This window comes from Chamaea fasciata, unplaced genomic scaffold (assembly GCF_029207755.1).
Source record: "Chamaea fasciata isolate MVZ Bird 193981 ecotype frontalis unplaced genomic scaffold, bChaFas1.0.hap1 SCAF_1, whole genome shotgun sequence".
Lineage (NCBI taxonomy): Eukaryota > Metazoa > Chordata > Aves > Passeriformes > Sylviidae > Chamaea > Chamaea fasciata.
This window is the reverse complement of record NW_027094086.1, coordinates 125,136,974-125,157,934: the sequence shown is the minus strand read 5'-3', so window position 1 is coordinate 125,157,934 and position 20,961 is coordinate 125,136,974. Positions and strand designations below refer to the sequence as shown.

Sequence of the window (20,961 nt, the reverse complement as noted above, 5' to 3'; positions counted from 1 at the left end):
TCAGGCTTCAGAAAATGAACCACTTGCCAAATCACACAGACGTACAAAACCTCCACTCAGGCCCATTCAAAAGGCCCACCCCATTGGTATTCACCGAGAATAGCACATGTCCTTTCACAGGGCTGGGACATTGTTGGTCTAGCGCTGGTCTTTCAGCTGGCAATAAATCAACTCCACTGACTCCGAGACAACCACTCCTATTTACCTCAACCATGAACCTGTCCCCAGTGCCGAAATGTCGATCTGATGAGTTAGTATCTGTTTCCCTAAAATTCCTTCTGGGCATTGGTTGTTTTTCTCCTTGCTCTTTACACTACTGTGTGAAGTCATTAGGTAATGTTAAACATTAGAGATTAATTTTAACTGTGAGTGTAGCAATCCTTTATATCAGCTTTGGTAGGCAAAGGAAATACTGATCATTCAGAAGGAAAAACTTGTGCATAAATAATGACAGATACTAAATACATCTGATGGGCCAAGTTTTTCCTAAGTCAGTGCTAGTAGTACTAAGACTTTTGTTGGAATAAACTGAATACAGACAAATGCTTAACATCTTACCTCTTTACAAGAATTCTGCAGACATTCGATTTTTTTTTGTCAATGTTTGATACTATAATATCAAAATTCTATAAGATTTCGAATAGAGGATACAGTTTTCAGATACAGCTCATTTCTTATTTCACCTTAAATAAGATGTCCCTTGGAGTGATTTTTTTGGTCTGCAAATGTGAGACAGACCCTATATTTATCTTTTTCCAGAAAATGAGGAACAAGATCTGATCTCCTTCAACAAATCTTTTAATAAGGGCAGTTATCTCGCAATGTAATAATCATTATACAGATATTAAGTCCAATTTTTAAAAGAGCAAGCTTTTCTAGTTCTGTTTAAGTTTTTGCTTTTTTTGCCCCAACATTAATGTGGCTACTTTATTTATTTTTTTTTTTTCTTCAGTCTTGTCAGTAGAATTTGGGATGTTTAGCTTCAAAAACAACTAGGCATTGTAAAACAAGGACTTATATTTTGGATAAAATACTGGAAGTGTTCAACTAGTCAATGCTTCTACAAATTCCTTTAATTTGACTTAGACTATATGACAGTAACAAGAATAGAAAGAACTGTTTAAAATTGAGGTGCACAACTGCATATCAGTGACAAATATTTTGATTTCTGTGGAACATTTTTTTCTTCTAGGATTTGTGATTATGATTTAATTTTGCAAGTCACATGTGCTATTTCTACCTATTACAGACAAGTCACAATATGTCCAAATAAAATTAAATCATTCTCTAGGATTCATTCAGTGGTTCCCACTGTCAAATTCTTTAAAGCAATAAAACAACACACTTGTGAGATAAGTTTTGCAGGCTAAAAGCTTAACCCTGGTGTCTTGTCAGGTAAAATTCTTGGTAAAATTCTCTGTTTGGAGTTAGAATTTTACCACAGTAGGGACTTCAAGACTGAAGAACTAATACCTCTCCTAAACCTGCTGTTGCAAGAGTCCTTTGGAGTTTCTGCGCTAATCTAACAGCTCTTTTGTTAAACTATAGAGCAGTGAGAGGGGGGTTTTTTGCTTTGTGTTATATTGTGAAAACATTAGCAAATGAAATAAATGTGAATTTGGCTTTTTAGCACTTAGAATTAATCACTTTGAACTGTGAATTATTTATGGGACTCAAAGAGACACTTTGTAAATAACAGGAAAGCCGCAGAAATCAAATGCAGATTGTAGTATTTAGTCTTGTCTTGCCATCATTAACCATTTCAGTTACACAACATGTTTCAATAAATCAAGCACATCTTTTAGACATCTCTGCTAAAGGAACTAGAAAGCAGCAGAAATAAATGAAGCTGTCTACAAGTGACAGCTACAAAGGGAAATCCAGAGAAGGAATGGGAAAAAAGGTACTCCTGTGAGCAGATGATTAAGCAGATGCTCTAAAACAACAGGGGGATTGCACCATTTCTTCTCCAGAACTGATGATCGTTTGATAAACAGCTAGTCATGCTCCTGGAAAACCCTGTCCATCAGTGCATATCGGTACAAATTAATGATGACATGTCCTGATTAAACTTGCTGTGCTGTGAAATGCAATGCATTATCTGCATGGCAGTAAGTGAACGAATGCTCTCAGGGAGTAAAAGAACAAGCAAAGTCACACATCTCGGGTTAGGTCCCGAGTCATGGGTGCCTATGGTGAGGTAGGTGTTTAATTGACAAAACTGGTCTTGACTTGCGGGTTTTGCAGGCTAGCTTTTTGTTCTGTTCATTGGAAGGAGTTGTCTTGATAATGACCTTTCTGTAAACTTTAAGTCAGTTTTCAAAACCTTCAGACAAGCTCTTGAATCTCTTCCTCAAGCAAGCCTTAAATAAGCTTGCACCCTGCGTACATTAACAAGAAGTCACCCTTTGGAATAAACTGAAAACTTCAAACATAGTGGTGGATGAGACCACAAAATCACCCAACACAAACTGAGCTAAGCAAGTTCTCAATGAGAATTTGAGAGCTCTCCCAAAAGTTTATTTTCTAGAGTAAAAAGCAAACAATTTTATAATTCTAATGCAAATTTAAAAAAAAAATAAAATTTCATTTGGATTTTTCCTGTCTAACATACAGAATGAAGACCTTTTTGTAAGAACTTGTTATTTATTTTAAAAATGGAACTCACACATTTAACACGGCTTTCTTGGCTTTACGAAAGCACTTCTGACAGAACTGATAAATAATTCTCTATGGAGTTGAGAAAATTTTGCCTCTTAAAGACAGGTTTGCTGAATTAAAGATCTCTTCCAAAATAGGTAGGCTCTCTTGGGGATGGGAGTCAATCTTTGCAATTCATATTGCTGCTGAAAGGAAGGACCACTCAAGGCAGTAAGAACACCACTGTCAGTACAGCTAGCAGAATCTGGAATTTCTTCTCACATCTGTAAGACACATTGATGGCTGTAGAGTCAAACCAGATAAGGCAGCCTGAAATACTTTACAGAAGAATTCCTTATCCTGATCTTACTTTAATCAACCTTCCAAGCTGGGTTCTAATCTCATGTAAAATCTAGAACAATTTAGGTGATTATTGTGACATTGCATTACAGTGAATGAGATTCCAGTCCAAATGCTGGCATTTCTGCAAAGGAAATGCACAAGACAGCAACAGAGATATTTCCTCTATACTTTCATTCAGGGAAGAGACTTCAACAAATAAAAGAAACATATCTTGGGAATCTTGGGAGAAGTAAAATATTGAATCCTTCTAGTACTTAGCTTTCTCTGTGCATGCTACTTTGTCAGCAAATGTGTGGAAGGTGAAACATATCCATTTCCCTGACAAAAAAATATTCTGTAAATAAATACTGTACAGTAAATTCTTTGAAATTTCAGTTCCTATGTTAAGGAAGATTAATGTCTGAAGATCTAGGAGAATAATTAGCTGTACAGGAAAACAAAGAACCAAAGCGTACAGCTAGAGACAGTGATGGAAACACACTGAAAAGATTCATCCAACAAGGCACAAAATATCAGAAGTAACCTTTCAACTACTCTTAAACACTTTTCCTAAGTTTTATTAAGAGGTATCAGGCCAGTGAGCCACATTAGAGAGGGGATGGGATCACCACTATTACGTGTATTTAAGACAGTCCTTGCTTAATAAAGGAGCCTGGGAAGGCTGCAGAAACCCAGGCTACTGAAAAGGCAGCCGACCCAGGAGGCTGTAGGCAGTGTGGTCCTCTCACGTGCCTGCAGAGCCCGTGGCAAACCAGGCACAGCCTGGCACAGGGAGGGCCCTCAACTTGTAAGCAGCCTCCAAAACAGAAAACTGAAAGATAATGCAACTTTTATTTCCCCCCTTCTTTCTTTCATTCACCTGGACTTCAACCTACTTATTTTATTTCTGAATCAGAGGCTTTAATTAAAGCTACCTTCTATACAATGCACTGAACCTCACCTCTGTTGCAAAGAACACATTAATTTCCCCTGACTCTGAGTAATCTCACTCTCTCTTTTTTATCCCTGAAAACATCTTGCCTGGGTGAACACCAAGGGGAAATAACAAGTAGGGGCAACAAAACTGAAATAGCTTACTGGAAGTTATGACAAACTCTGTATTTTGTTATTTCTCTTCATTTTTTATACATATACTTCTTTATTCTTGCTACTTCCCCCACTGAAGTTATGGAATGAGCTTTAGCGATGCAGCTTCTCACTGGAGGAATGGAAATTAAACAAGTCACAGAAGGTAGATAGCAGATGAAATATACAAAGCCTATTGAGAGAGGAGTATGTGATCCATTCCCTCACTACAGTGCCACCCTGCCTAGGGAGGCACTTTAGGCTAGGAATCTCTCTTTGTGACCTCAGGTAGTCAGATTTAGCCTTCAAGCTCTAACCTTGCATGCCCATATCACAGTTATGGTATTTTACCTGGAAATTCAAGTCAAAATCCGGACTAAGTTTTTTTGCATCTTTCTTTCTGATCCTGGATCAGGTCACTGGCAAATCAATTAAATGTTAAAAAATTTCACAAGGCCAGCTACCCTGGGATATGTAGGAGAGAAAGGAAGCATGCAAACTTGGTCTATTCAGCATCTTCCTAAAAAGTCTCCAATGTTGCTGGATCTGGGATTACAGGTGTCCATTACACCTTTATCTTTCTTTAGGCAGGGGGACGTTTGGGATTTTGAAGACGCACACCAACACGGCCCTTGTGACACAAATATTTTATAGTTTCTTCTATTTGTTGGGAGAATGCAGTAGGAAGAAGTGAAATCTCCATATAACCCAGTTATATGGAGATTGTTTTTGACCAACAGAAGAGAGAATGAATGACAAAAGTTTGGTTTTGACCAACAGAAGAGAGAATGAATGACAAAAGTTTGTTTTTGACCAACAGAAGAGAGAATGAATGACAAAAGTTTGTTTTTGACCAACAGAAGAGAGAATGAATGACAAAAGTTTCAGAACAGCAAGCTAAAACTGTGACAAGAGTAAATCTTCTAGCTGGGTTCATGTTTCCTGCAGATCATGTACAGATGGAACATGCAATGTAATCATCAGTGGGCTATAAATCCATCTGCCAACATAAAATTACATAGATATAGCTCTGTTGGCCTAACATTTAAATGATGTAGTAGTGGAGAACTCCCATTGTGCTAGATGCTCTAACACCACAGAACATGGAGTTCCCTTCCCCCCGTCCCTAAAAGAAAGCCTGTAATTTAAAAGCTGTTAAGAATATGAAAGGCAACAGGTTCTGATGTCGGTGGTAATAGTTACAACATGGTCTTTTTGTACACAGTTGAAGGAAGGATTTGAAGGGAAGTAAGGAGTAGCTTTGTAGGAATTTCCATAGGAATTTTGATTGTGTATTAAATATGCCAAAAATGCCAAAATATTTGCTTTAAACTAAAACTAGTGGCTAAAGAACATTGCCATGGCTTGACTGGATAGATCTTTATTCATAAGCATTTGCCTTTCTACCAAAGAGATTTCATGAAATGAGACATCTTAACATTAAATGTTTTTAGGCATAGACATAAAAATAATTTTTGTCAAGGTAAACGTAAGGCCTCAAAAGTAAAGACAAATAAATAACCTGCACCTAATGTAACCAGAATGAAAGCAAAGTGGGGGTGGGGTGTCAGGGAAGGAAACATTCTGAGAATTGTTCCTGACAGAAGATAAAATTGTGAACTGACAGACCAGGAATCCTTTAGAGGTGAACTCTGAATGGATCTGAATAGCAAAGAGAATTTACAAGGGCTGTGACTCAGATCAAAATAACAAGTACTTCTAATTAGAAGTGTATGAACAAAGCAAAGGAAGCAAACTAGCAGATGGAAAACAAAGTGATGGGAAAACAAACAAAAACTTCAAAGATGGAGGAGAATTAAGACAATCAGTTATTATTTTATGACTGAAGATTAAGATAGAACAGTGATGAGCCAGAAGTCAAAGAACTGCTAAGCAGCAGTCCAGCTTAATGGCATGCATGGCAATATTTGAATGAAACTGAGAAATAGTGGAAATCAAATAAATAAGGACAAGAACCTGGTATCTTCTCTATGTTCAGTATTGTCACATGGCAATTAAATTATTGCTTCAAATAAGTGTTCTCAGCCTTTCTTTACCACTAGATTCGAGCAATGAGGTAACAAGATATTTTTATAATTCTACATGCAACAGTTTATTAAGTAATAAGACTAGAAGATTTTTTAAATTGAAAATTCAATTTTTTACTTGTTAAAAAATGCCACAAAATGTTTCTATTTGATGTTTTAATATGCTGCTTTATACTAACTGCTGATTAACATCTTAATAATACTGAAAAAAATGAGCTATGAGATTGGCTTTATACATAAGACAGAACAAGCTTGAAGGTGTGTAGTGAGTGCCAAAAAAATTACAAAACAGAAGTCACAGTACACAGACACTAGCTGATACGGCAAGCAAAAAGCAGTATGTAAATGTAGGAGGTTGAAGATGTATTCTTTGTACACCATTTGCATAGACCTATGACATCCTAATCAAGGTTTACACACATATCAGCTTTTAGGAAAAAAAAAAATGTTTTTATATAGCACCTAGCCCTGGCTATTTAAGCGCTGGCAAAGGCCTGACTCACTACTGCGTCACTGCTGTTTTAAGCATGCAAGACAAGAAATCCAACGGCAGCAGCTACTTTAGGCAGAAATAATTTGGAGTGGGTTGTGTTATGCTGTACATAGGTTTTGCAGCGCTGTGACACGGCCTCTTAAGGCAACAGAACAGCATTTGTTATCAAGTCAATATTCTGCTGAAGTCCTAAAAGCTGGGTTCAAAACAACTATTTATTCATTCATACTCAAGTTCGGTGTTACATTACCCCAGCAGGGTGATTCAAACATTAAGGGTAGATTTTTAAGGCTCTGAAGAGTGAGAAGAGGCACAGTTACACATGGAATCCATAAAATTTACATGTGAATTGGTAGATGCAAAATAAAACAGTGATGTGTGAACTCCACCTAGTTGGAACTTGAAAATTCTCATGACTTTGAGATTCAGAGGATGGAGTTTAAGACAGGTCCTTAACTGCGCAGGATTCTCCTGTAACATTGCTTATAGCACTTACAGTGTTTGCTAGAAAACCGGAGTCTGATTTATTCCTTAACCTGAGAAATTAAAAACTTCCATTTCTCAGTCTAGTGCCTAAACACCAACCTACAGAACTGTGGAGATGAAAGCATATTACAATACGTTGAAACTAATGCTTTTGAAGACAGAAATACAGGATTGCTAAGGACACAGAAGAGTGACAAAGGTAAACATGGGCACTTTGCTGAAAGGAAGAGACCTGGTGACCTCATTTCGAGGCTAATAGCGTTGTGGGGAAACTTCGCAGGTGCAAAAATTTGGTAGCTTTTTACAGATGTGTGAATGCACATGACTTCTCAATCTCTTTCTTGAACTTCTTTGCAGACATTTTAACTGGGCCAGGAAAGATGTTCCTAGCCCTATCACAAGATGGCAGGGATCAAACACAGGCTCTCTGCTTGCAATTGCAATCCAAGGATTTCAGTGGAGTTGGGACTTCACATCCACATCCTTAACTTCAGTTTAAATTGTCTCAACCAAGGCTGCATTTCAATCATAATCTCCAAAACTATTACTTAGCATCCCATTCTGCACTAGGGCTTTAAATGCCCTCAAGTGATCCCCATTGGTGTAGCAGAAATAGCACGGCACACATATAAGGGGAACCAGATCTGCCAAAATATTCTCAATCCTCCCTTACACAATTGTGGCTGCATATTCTGGTAAGGATCATATCGTAGGAACTCTCCAAATTTGTTTGTGAACAGGTTAGAATGAAACAATTAATGACATTGCTATTCAGGTAGAAGTCCTCTCTGTTGCAAACTTCTATTGAGAATAGGTGGAATTGGCATTATGTGATTTTTTTTCCTGAAAATCCTTTTACTGTCCTGTGATGTTGGACCAGAAGGTATCTTGGGTTCCTTAAAACAGTTTTTTTATTGCATTTATTAAAATCTGCTTTTATGCTGTGCTAGTGCACTGTGCTTTGTGGAGGAAGCACATAGTTAAAATAGTTAAAAATTACCATTTGTGCTGTATCTGAGATAAGAAAACAGCAGAAATATTGTGCAGACATATGAGCATTAGCAGCGGCAAGTTACAGACGTATTTAATACCTACTTGTTCTTTTGCATCTTTAGACAGAAGTCATCCTAGAAACGAATAAAGGGAGTTTAACCCTCTTCTGAGCGTTTCAAATTCTGCCTGTGTGCATCTGACTCCAGGAAGTGAGCACTGCTTTCTGTCATCAGCACAGCTTTTCTGGTTATATCCGAAGGTTTTCACTAGCTCTTGTGGCAATACATATTTCTCCATGCATACCAAAAGGAAACAATTGGCATCTGCCATAAGATTTATTTTTTTGCCTAAGATTCAGCAGGCAAGCCAAGGAAAAACTATAAATCATTTTGGACAGACTAATAACTGACAGAGAAAGTTGTTATATCTTAAAAAGTGACAGGACTCCCATCAGAAGGGAACCTTATCTTGTGCCAAAGAAATGTAACATTTTCTTAAAGCCCCATTAACCTCATGCAAGTCCACTAACCTGGTGTTCCAAGATCATAAAAATAAGACTGATGATTCCCACAGCAAGTATTTTAACATAGTATCAGTTGGGTTAAACATCAGGTAGACAGTACTTAGTGATAAAGGAACAGTGACCAAAAACAAGACAGCAAAACTTCAGACAGTGTACATGTTTTGGGTAACTTTGATGTAAAAAGAGTTCACAGATTATCTATCACACAGCAGTAGCTGATAATTCACCTGAAAGATTGAGAGACATTGAAGATCACAGGATTTGGAGAATTACAGTTACATACATATGCCTTATCAACGTGATTGAATGGTTATTTTCAATTAAGTTACAGTGTATACCTATACATTCTGTACCTTAGAATAAAAACAAGCATTGCATCTGCCTTGTCAACAACCTGTTTTACAATGCCTTGCCTAAAATAGTCTTCTATGATTCACTTATTTTATAATAATAAGGATAACTTAATAATGCAATTTCCTTTCTTAGTTCAGTGACCAGGTAGGCTTGTACTGACAAATTAATCTGAAAAAAGAGAAACAGCGAAAAAGCAACTCCTTGAATGTAAACACTCAGGAGACGTGTACCTATCGGAATACCAAAAAAGCAAGTATTTTAAATAAATACTTCAATTTGATGAACAGCCTTTTAGTCTGCTGTCAACTGCAGAGGCACAAAAGTTGAAAGTTTCATTTCAGGATCTTGAACAAATAAAAGAATTAAAAAAATTCTTAAAGGAAAGAAGAATTATGTTTGTAGTGAATTAAAAATAGCATCATTTTATTCACATTTTACTTTTTAGAGTGAAAAGTCGGATATATTACAATGCTAATCACTACATTAATGAACCAGAAATAATTAATCAAAAAAAAACCCTTTACATTTCCTTTTGACATTCAAGGGCAAAATATTTTGACATTTAAAAGGTAAGTCTTATTTTGCTCTGAAATAGGAATCCAGTAAAAAAAAAACCTGATTGATTAGGGAAGGTAGGTTCCTCCACACAATGTAATGAATTTTGATGGAACAGAAATTAAGGAAATTTTGACCAGCACTACTGACAAAGTATGAAGGCCTGAATTTGCATCTCAGTCCAGCTTAAACTTTGTAAATCAGGCAGTTGGACCAAACCTTTCAAAACTTCTTGTCAACTATTTGTATTGAAACATTAGAAGAAAGATTTAGCTAGTTTTCCAGAAAGAAACCCAAACAACACAACAGAACAAACAACAACAAAAAATCCTCATCAGTATTATAGTCAAAGAAAAGAGTGATTTATATCAATGAGGCAGCAGTTCCTTAATCTATAGGTACATATCGTTGTAACAAGGTCATACTACTGAGAAGAAAAGCCCAACACATCCATTTTCCTTCCAAATTCTCTCAAACTACCTAAATTAACAAGTTCTTTCTTTTTTTTCCTTGAATATTAGGACTGGAAGTCAAGTTCAATTTAGATGGAATAGATTTTCCTGCATTTGCTTGCTTACATGTGTGTACGATAAACATATTTTATATCTGTCTGAATAAAAGTCTGAGTTCTTATCATTCTAAAAGATAAAAAGAGAGGTTTAGAATGCATTCATATTTACTAAGAAACCCAACAAAAGAAGAAACCATCACACTGACAAATCCTACGCTACATCCTTTGCAACAGCTAACCTCATGGCTGGGCAAAAGTTACAGTGACAATGCTCATGTTGCATCTTCCACCTCACCAATGGATAGAGCTATCATCAATCTCTCTCTGCAGGTACAAATAGTTTGAAGAAGAGTTTTTATCTTGTGGTTTGGTTGGCTGAGCTTTTTTTTGTACATTTAATGTAAACTGACCAACAGCCCTGAAGATTGAAAATTACCTTATAAGCTGGCACAACTTGGCTCATAAAGATGGTTTTCACCAAAAAAGTGTTCACTTCCCTGTCCAAAAAAGCAGCTTATTAATGCAAATTTCTGTGTTCCTTCACAGCATGCAAATTTCATCCTAGGTAAAAAACAACTAACTAAAAGTTTATTTCAAAGAGGTCCATCAGCAGCTCAGTATTCTCGTATCAACACTAGAATAAAATTTGACCTGAAAACATCAAAATCTATCCCTCTTACTCAGACCCAGTAAATTATTTTCCATATTTATTAGAATGAGCACCTCACACAAAGCTGCTTCTTTACCATCAACACAGCTACCCCCTTTCTATAAATAACAAAGCCTGATGATTATCATTTACTCTTTGTATGAGTCACATTTAAGGGGAGCCCTGAGGTGCTTCTCAGGGAGTCTCTGAATCATGAATCAGAAAGGAAGGAAAGCAGCCTCTGAATATCACCATACCCAAACTCTAGATGTCTAGAAGCATCATTGCCTGATTATAGTCTTAAGCTGTCAGGCAGTTTCACACAATGGAAGTCAATGGTCATAGAGTATTTTCTCTTCTTCAGATGTATTTATAAAATTAAGAGATGATGATAATGAAAGAGCTCTATACACATACACACAAAACAGAAAAGGTCAAACCCACTTATTCCAAAATCAACTGAAAATCCATAGTCTGAACAAAAAGGAGGAATAAGAGCCATCAAGCTCCCCACAGCACAAGCCCAGGTTGGGCAGACATCAGCAAACCCTCATAGACATGAAGACAGTTTCTACCTCAGTTGCTGCTGCAAAGCACACCCTCAGAGCCTCACATGCCACCGATTTTAAGCTATTACTTTATTTCTCATTAACAGCTTCCAGGTCTCGCCCATGTTTTATTCATTTTCCAGCCAGGGCTACAGTAAGGCTTTTACTCACCTCAGCAGGACCACAAGAAGTTTCCTTCCTTATGGACAGAGAGAAAACAGAATGCTTTCAGACCTGATGGAGCTGGAGACAAGCAGCAATTAGCTGACAACAGGCTGACACGTTCTTCACCGCTCTTGCATAAAACATTGAGCTATGCTCCTCTGGCCCACCTCAGCTCTCTCAATTTATTTATTTATTTTCAGGCTAACCACTTAGTAGCCTGGCAAGCTGCTGTTTTGCAAAGGCAAATTTTCTTCATTTCTTCTTCAGGATACGAATGAAATAGGTAAAATTGTGGAAAGTCCTTCATATTCTTTTGATAGTTGTTCAGCTCCCCTTGGCTTCCAAGTCCTTCTCACTTCCCCTGAAGGGCTCAATTGTATTGTCTACTTCAGCCCAAATTTCTCCCAGTTTTTCCACCCCCAAAGCAAGGAAATACTACTTTACTCCTTCAGCCTTAAATGTGAAAGGCTCTCTAGATAAATATAATTAACCAATTTATCTAGCTCACTGCTGCTCATTAGCCCTGAGTGCCTTCATCTGGGCTCCCATGTCCCACACAACCATTTTTGTGGATGCCATTGCATCACACTTCACTTTGAGCATCTGTTTTCTTTTCCATAGCAGAGTTCTCTGATCTTCTCCTACTTCCTTGTCCAGAGATAATTCCTCCTGATTTTTTTTTTTTTCCATTTAGTAGTCATTCTCCCTAGTCACACCTACAGAGAGGTGAGGGACAACACCTCTTGAAGTGTCTGCTTCCCAGAAAGTCTTGGTCTTGCAACGGTCTGCCTCAAAGTTACAAGTTCCAGAAGCCAGCTGGGGTTGAAGGCAGTAACTTGCAGAACACACCACTAGTACCCTAAATTAATAATAATCACTAAAATGCTGTAATCTTGGCAAACAAATATTAACCTAAAGATTTAGAAAAAAAAAAAAAGGTATTTTTCTTCCTTCCTTACCATCGCCGACTATATTCCTTCTTACACTGATATTCTAATATATCTATTACACTGATACGTGTTGAAACACGTATCTTTATTTGCCTTAAATAATTTTGGATATTAGCTAGTCATTGCTGTGATGTTCATGCAATCCTAGAGAAGATTAAGATAAGAGTGAGCAAATGTAATAGAAAGTCTACTCCTGTTTCAGAAATGAAGTATTTCCTGTCTTATCAGAGTCCTGAGCATACCAGCAGGTTACCTGGTCTGGCATGAACATACACATAAGCACACCAATAAGCCTAAATCATGAGGTCTCACCTCTTGCTTTAAACGGTTGTGATTTGTGATATGCATAGAAATATCTTACAAGTACTGGAAACAGACATTCTCTATTTGTCTCTGCAAGAAATTCTTTTTCCACTTCTTTTTAACTGGAACTCGTGTGAAATGAGAGAGACTCTGACCAGTACCAGAAGTTAAAAGTTTCTTCCTGAGACATCATGCTCTTTTGTCATCACATTGCCCAGTTAACACACAATGATCAAAGATTCGTGAATCGAATGCCACATTTAATACCTATATATTTTAATCGCCATTTACATTGCAAATGTCATTAATGAAGGCTTAAGGAATCCTTCATTGTAAAGAGTAGAAGGTTTACAAATACCCTCTTTAGTCAACGTAAGAACAGTGCATCTATTTCAGCTGTAGTAGATATACACATATATTCTTTGTTTCACTTCTTACACCAATGAATAATTTCAAATTAGTTCTGTGCATACTGAAGTGAAGAAAAGAATCTTGACTTTTTAAGTTCTCTTTCATTAAATTAACCATTTTCTTTTCATACTGTTTTATGGACTCTAAGATTTTCTCTTCACCATCAATACTTTTCAACCTGAGAATGGTTTTAAATTATTAGAGGCCACGCTAAAAAAACCCAAACCAAGAATAATAGAAAGATACTGTCTGCTGTGAGAACTGCTAACTCAGTATAATGGCTGCTCTGTTGTATTTTGTTACAGTGAAAACTTATACACACAAACGAGCAGATCTGATTTACTTTTTATATGTCTATTCAGAACTGTATGTAATTCTGATGGCACAGACTCATCTATTGCTATTTACATAAAAAAGTGTGTTGTGACCAACTTGTTATCACTGATTGACACATGTAAAATTGAATACATTATTAAGTAATAGCTTATGTATAATTTTATTTGTTTTCAGGGTTACAATGTTCATGAGATAATCATAGAGAACACATTATATACTGTTCTTAAACACATTTTTGCCACAAAAAGTTGAGAGCATTGGTAGAAAATCCTATGTCAAGTTATGTGAAAATATTTATCACCTGTAACCATAATTTCATAAAACCAATATACACTTTACGTAATATTACATCAGCAAAATCCTTCTTTTTGCAAATAACCTTTTGCTCTGTACTTATGCATGTTTGCAGTTCAGTGCATTAAATGCTTCTGTGTGTGTGTGTGTGTGTGTGTGTGTGTGTGTTTTTGCAATGCACAGGAAAAACACTAGTTTACTCCTATGGTAACTGTAAATGTCAACACGACTGGACTCAAGAATGGTGAATTACAAGATCTTAATTTTAGCAAATAATCACCTTCATATTTTTCTACCTAATGCTGAACAAAACATTAATTGGCATTTACCTCCTAATGTTTACAGAACATAGACTGTATATTTCAAAGACATAACCCTTACCAACTATATACTGACTTTTATTTTAGTGTCTATTATATAAATTAGGACTCTGTTGAATTCTTATACTGAGGAACAAATAAATGATAGTAACTCTATTTAAATACATGCACAGTACCGTGCACTACAACATGATGAAATATTATTTTTAAAATGGATGAATGAATCAATAGAAAAATAGATTTAATAAATAATTAACATTTTAAAGTCTGGATAAAAATGGGAAATCATGCATTTCAAGCAAAGTTTTATTTTTTCCTCATTTTTTATGAAATCTCTGAGAACTTAAGACATGCAGAGCTGAGAGGCAGCTCACCCTGAACAAAGAACAATGTTAAGACTGCACAAAAAGTTTTGTTTGAGATTGTTTATATGCAAGACTGAAAAAACTTGCCATTCTTGGACTTCTCTTCAACATCAGACAGTGCTGTGCAAACCTCAGACAAATCCCTGTATTATGATTTCTAAGCTGCTAGGAAGTCTCTCAGAGAGCTAAGAAAGTTAAAACCTGAGCAACTGTCTCACCAAAATTTATGACAAGAAATGTCTGGATTCCAGATAGCAGACTACAAAAGGGTAATAGACAACAGTTCATAATTTCCTTGAGAGATTAACTTTGGGGATGAGTAATTATGGATGGCATAAATTTATAAATTATTATGACACACACACAAAAAGTTTAATTTTCTAATACTTAGAGTTCATTTCTATGTCTCAATATTTAGCATATGTTACTATCAACTTAAAAAACAAATGAAAAGTGAGTATTTACTTGAGATTAATTTAACGTTTTTCCCTACCCCAACATTTGTCTGGACATTGACAATGCAATCAAAAGAACTGTAAATTTTCAGAAGTGAAGCTACTCCAGTGAGTTTGATTAATTATGCATTAACCTATTTCTCTGAAGCATCCTTCACTAAATCTTTGGTGGGAAATGCACTTTAATTAGGCATGAGCTTTGGTTATTTGTGTGGATATACACTATGCTATTGGTCAGTGTGCAGAATGATGTAAAGTTTGCCATGTTACAAAGATGTATTGCTCATGAAAATAATTCCAGGGTTTCAACAAACACTGATGGTTAGTTTTGCAAGTATTATTACCTTCACTCAGCATGATCTTCTTAGTTTCATAGCTTTTGCTCAAACTTTCATCAACTTGTAATCTTAACAAAAACTTACGCAAGAACAATCATAATCATTTGAATACTGTGCATATTGTTAGATGTTTTCAGCAGGTACAGTTACTCATGTACATAGGAGTTATCAGAATAAGTTACAAGATTTTAATATTTAGTTGAATAAAAATATTCTCAGGGTAGAAATAAATGATAAACTAAAAATACAGGTTAATGAGACCTGCAATGATTTTACTCTGAAACAGGTCAGATTGACTATTCATGTAAAGATGTTTGATTGAAAAGATATGGCATATGGTTACTGTAGTAGAAAAAGCTGAAACAGAAAAGAGAGAAAATCAAATTACCCGTGACATTCTCTTCCCATATTCCATGGCAGAATTAGCCCATAGATTAGTAAATGGTAACGCATGCAACAAAAAATATGCTGTATCACTGTATGTAAACATCTGCTTTCATCATGCAAAATGCCTACAAAACTGTGACAACATTTTTTTCTAGTAGCATAGTTTTACATCAGCTCAGCTACAGAACGGTTAAACCAAAATTCAAGATTTTGCAAATAGAAGATATTCTAAAATTCTTGAAAGATTTCCAGCATAAATATTCCAAAGCTCAACAAAGCTAATTGTTTTTTTTTGTGTTTTTTTTTTTTTTTTTAAACTAAACTACATAGGCTTATTCCTTGCTGTGGTTCCTTGTTCTTTTGATGATAGAAGAGAAAAGACCGGTTTTTGGAGGTGGTCCCATCAACATGGGGGCTTGGTTCTTGTGCGTAATTTTTATCTGGGGAAGAAAGAAGAAAAACAGAGTTATCTCTTGAGCTAATTCAGCTCCAACTATCTGAAATGCCTGATTTATCTTTATATGTAACTTCCAGACCTGCATCATTTAATCTAAGATGAAAGGAAAATACCTGGATTTTTTTATGAAGTTCCATATGCAGTAGACCAATTTACGTGCAATCGTTTTTCCACAAACCATTTAAATTATACACAAAAAAACATTAAAAAGCACATGTCAATATACAATCTTACTTTTTGAGTGTGGGATTTATTGCTTGCTGTTGAGGAAGAATTTAAAAGTTGGAAAGAACATTCATGCTGACAGACCAAGCTGTTGCCTATTATTGAGATATAAGCCATGTCTTTACATGCTTTATTTATACATCTAATTAAGCTGTACTCTTCTATCACAGGACAGTACTTAATTTCAAAACAGCCATGGTGAACAAAAGCATAAAGTTAATACACAAGAAAAGGCCCAAAAAGATGAACTAGTATTCTAATTTGTTAATTAATTGTTAATAGAATAGACTCAAATATTGAAGACTATTTAAAACACTTTGTAATACTGCTCTAAAGCCACCCATTTTGATTTCTTTGATATAGAACTACGAATCACCTTAAATGAGACAACCTTAAAGTAGATTATGTCTGCAATTTTCTCTAATTCAAGTCTAAATTAGAGAAGACATTTTATGAATGTATGCTATGCTCAAAGTTAATTGAAAGCAATTATCAAAGTGGCATTTTGTCTGTGACTTTAAGATACATTGTAAGATAATAAATGATTCTCATTATGTAATAAAAAGGTCACATCTTGCCTTTGGGCTAGTGACGTTAGGAGTTTTTCAAAAGCAATCCGAGACATTTTCTTTAGTGAACTACGACTAATACAAGAACCATCACTTATTAAATATCAGTTGTCACCTGCATAGTACCCACATCAGAGATGGGTATTTCTTTCAAAAAGAAACACCACCTCATTAAAACTGGAAAAATATATCTCTTAAAGTGCATACCTGACATTTTCAAGTTAAAATGAATACCCTTCACTTGTCATTCACTAATAGTAAATGAAACAAAAAAATGTATGTCACGTGGAGAGGCTCATTAAAATATAGATCAGGACATTTCTTGGGGTAGAAATTTACCATGTAAGAAGACAGAAACATAAAAATCTCAACAGAGTATGTGTCTTGGTTTGACTCTATTAGAGCCTTTACTTTACTCTCCAGATGCTGATTTTCATGCCACCTTAGTTCATTAACTTCAAATTTCATGTAGGACCTCTTATTATCAACACTATTTGTTAGTATTGAGTAAAGCATATGGGGGGTTCTTGGCAATGTAGATTACTTTCCCATGGATAACAACTGGCTTTCAAAGACTTGCACCAATATATTTTCTCACAATAAATTCTGCTTCAGGCATCACTCTGGAAGCCAAATCGGTAGCTGGGGTAAACTGGCATTATTCCATCGATGTCAGTACCAGCTGATGATCTGGTCCTGGAAAACTTCCCATTTTTGTAACTTTCACATGCTTCGTAAGACATACTTTGGGGATCAGGAGCAGTGATGATACCAACCTGATTCTGAGGACCATGACGTGAAGTAACCTACAGCTGGTGTGAGTGAATTTTTCAAGTCATAAAGAGTTATGTTATTGCAACATTTGGCAATGATGTGGCAGTAGGAATGCCTTAAAGTTTCCTTTCTGAGGTAAAACATAATAATTCTATCTTAATATGAATAAAAGTGCAAAGCTCAAAAGACGGCTTTAGTATAAAGGGGTGAGGTAATCCTGAGACCCTGTACAGATTGCATGTCAACAGGTTGGGGCTGTTCAATGCTGCTCAGGATGAATGCAATTACATACTGAGTAAATGTTTATCATTTGTAATGTTCTTTTTTGGCTTGAGCCATCTGTTTCAGAGACCATGACCTCTTCAGTATGTTGCCTGCCATCAGCTGAGATCAGCTAACATGCCTGAACATGATTAACCACTACCATGCATGGGGATGAGTCCAATATGCCTTTCTCCAAGATGTATTTTGAACCACTATAAACAGGCACAATTTCAATGGTGGAAAATATATTTTACATTCTGAAAAGGCTACAATAAAGTGTAAATTTAGATTATATTTTTTTACTTAGTCATGGTAGTGTCTGTTAATATTGCATTGGTTAACAATGATAACCATCAATTCCTTACTTTTCTACCCTAAAAAAAAATAAATAAATTGAAACATCTTATTTTGGCTGATGAAAAGAGATCAGTATGTTTCCGAACCATTACAGTATTTTGCCTGAAGAAGGCTAATTCTGTCTTTCTCAGGACTCTCAGACACTGCATTTCTGCCCTGGTCTCTCACTTCTGCTTCTGTTCTCATCCTGGCAGCGCTGCCAGAGTTGGAGCTGTGAGTTTGGGTGACAAGTGACAGTGCACACTTCGAGATGGGAGTAAGCACTAAGGATCTCAGACAGAGAAACAGTATTGTAGGTCAAAGTAGGGCTGAACACTGAGAGTGCTCTATGGGAGGACAAAAAGGGAGAGAGAGAGATCTTTACTTAGAAGCAACTGGGACTTTGTTAAGTTAAAAATTCCTACTTACAGCTCTATAGAGATTCCGTGTGTGTGCACAGGAAGTGTCTAAAGACTAACATTTACCATTCAGTTTTTCTTCCATTCAGCAAGCATCTTCATGTCTTTTTTAGTACTAACACAATTATAAAAGTTTTAAATAAGACCCTTCTTTAAAATTTTTAATGTTTTCTAGATTTATCTGTGAGTCACGTAGACACATGCACATGAGAGAAAGAGATTGCACAGACATAAATCCAGAAAGCAAAAGTCCTAACCTAATGTATTTTTAGGAATTGATGATATATACTCATAGAAACTCCTATCGAATTCTGGAAAATAATTTTTGAGATCACTTAGTTTATTGAAAATATGTAGTAACTTGAGGGATATACAAAGAACATTTTAAACATAAATTGAGTGCCTGAATTGCTGCTGGAAGAAAAACAAAAGAAACAAATCCCAACCAACCCAAAAATGCGCCCCAAAACAACAACCCCCTTCCCCTAAACCAACATCAACAGAAAAAACCCAAAACCCAAACCAAACCAAAAAAAACATGACCAAACCAAAACAAAAAAAACCCACCTCCAACTAAACAAAAAAAAAATGAAACAAAAATTAATTTTTTTACATACTTGGCATAAATTTCTATTTTAAAATAGACAAAAATCAGGAAATAACAGAATTCCACTCCAGGGCTAAGTATGTAGCCAGCTGAATTGCTAAGATACCATGGATTTTTGTTGTAAGCCTGATCCACAACATTCTAGGCTAAACTTAAAGTGATGAAGCCAATGAAAAAACTCTTATTCACAAACTGAAGCCATGACTTCATCCCATGAGAGTTGGTATATCTTGTAACTATTTATCTAGCAGAAAAATATTGCATTTGCAATTTTGAAATCACCTTTCTAGTATTAGGAAGTATGTCTAGTGATTGTATTCGTGGCAAGTAATACTAGGCTAAATTGCAAGAAGAGATGACAATATTCCCCTATATGTCAATATAAAATTTTCTGATACAGAAGAACCCTGATTTTTTTATATTAAAAATACTTATAAATGCATAAACCAGGCATTAATTTGTTTTAGGAGTAGGTCAGAGCTTCAAAATGCCTTGAAGCCACACTAACACAATGTATCCACTAAATGAAGTGCAGTGAACATCAATAATTTTAGCATGGTAACAATATCTTTTAGGTCAGACAGTTTTGTTTTCATGTTCCTTTTCCTGTAGTATGTGCTGAATACCTACATGCTCCTGTCTTCATAGAATGCCTAAACATTTACTATTTACTATTTCAGAAGACATGGTGCTATAAATACAGGTTCTAAAGCACTGTGCTAACTGACAACAGAAAACTGGAAACAGAGATAATCAGCTCTGCTAATAATATTTCAATTAAGATTAAAGAACATTTTACTGCATTTTAAAGATAGAGGGAAAAAAATCTGCCAGAAAAAAACCCCAGCTTTATCCAGATGGATCTTTTAGTTTATGGTCATTTTTCAAATGTTCTCAGCAGAGTTTAGATGTTTGTTGTTTTCAGGGTTATGAGGGTTTTCTCAGAGTCTAGATGCCCAAATGCTGCTCCTCTTACAGGAAATGGAGGGATGCAACACCTCTATATCACAGGAGTGCCAAATGCTTTTATTTTCTTAGGTGATCAAGCGTGTATGGGGTATCATGTTATGAATCAGAGAGACAGAACGTAGGCACTGCTGAGCAAAATTAACCTGTGACTTGCATCGTGGCATTTTGGGCAAAATCGCTCAGATCTAGACTAGTTGTTTTAAAAACGTTATGCAACACAACCTAAATAAATTTCTAAACAATATTATTGTGCAAAGCGCAATCAAATCTAATCAGTTTGGCATTAATTAAGCTCTAATAATATACTCTAGTCCCTCTCCTAAGTAGTATGATCCGTTTCCCCTTCACACAGGTAGATTGGAGAACGTTACGGTGTCATCATAATTTTTAAACATACTGAGAAAATGACAGAGCTGCAAAATTAAAATAAATGATTAATGGCATTTTTTTCATGTTTTGTACTAATAGGTATCACTGAGGTTTTAAATTAATAGAGCTGTCAGCTCAGGGTTGTTACAGATCCAGTGCAGAACTAAAATGGAAATTATGTATTCTACAGATACCTAAAGATGACACTTTGGAATATTTTAAATTTTAATTACTAGGTGCAATTGTTTTTCCCCCTCCTCCCTAAAACCACTGCAAATTAATTGGCAATTAGTCACAACTAATTCTTTTCTTAACAATCTGAACTGGAGAGAAAAGTGCACTACATGTTAGAGTATTTGTCTGGGGTGCAGAAAGCACACATGCAGTAAATTGCTTTGTCAATTACAAAAACTACTCTTG

The 20,961-nt window shown here is 35.8% G+C and overlaps 2 protein-coding genes across 17 annotated transcripts in view; both read right to left on the bottom strand.

Moving 5' to 3' along the window:
• Positions 1-11,847, bottom strand: part of ETV1 (ETS variant transcription factor 1) — a 115,747-nt gene extending 103,900 nt beyond the window's left edge. For 4 of the 5 annotated variants that reach the window (XM_066196595.1, XM_066196612.1, XM_066196622.1 and 1 more), the window contains exon 1: positions 11,400-11,847. The gene's annotated coding sequence lies outside the window, so the exon portion shown is untranslated. Of the gene's footprint in view, positions 1-10,467; positions 10,529-11,399 lie in introns of those variants that run through there. The other variant, XM_066196605.1, reaches the window with a different exon arrangement.
• Positions 11,848-13,526: 1,679 nt separating this feature from the next.
• DGKB (diacylglycerol kinase beta) overlaps positions 13,527-20,961 on the bottom strand; it is a 408,855-nt gene continuing 401,420 nt past the window's right edge. For all 12 annotated transcript variants that reach the window (XM_066196511.1, XM_066196492.1, XM_066196528.1 and 9 more), the window contains one exon: positions 13,527-15,992. In XM_066196511.1, coding sequence (XP_066052608.1) covers positions 15,885-15,992 — 108 coding nt within the window. In that variant the 3' untranslated portion in view covers positions 13,527-15,884. The remainder of the gene's footprint in view (positions 15,993-20,961) is intronic.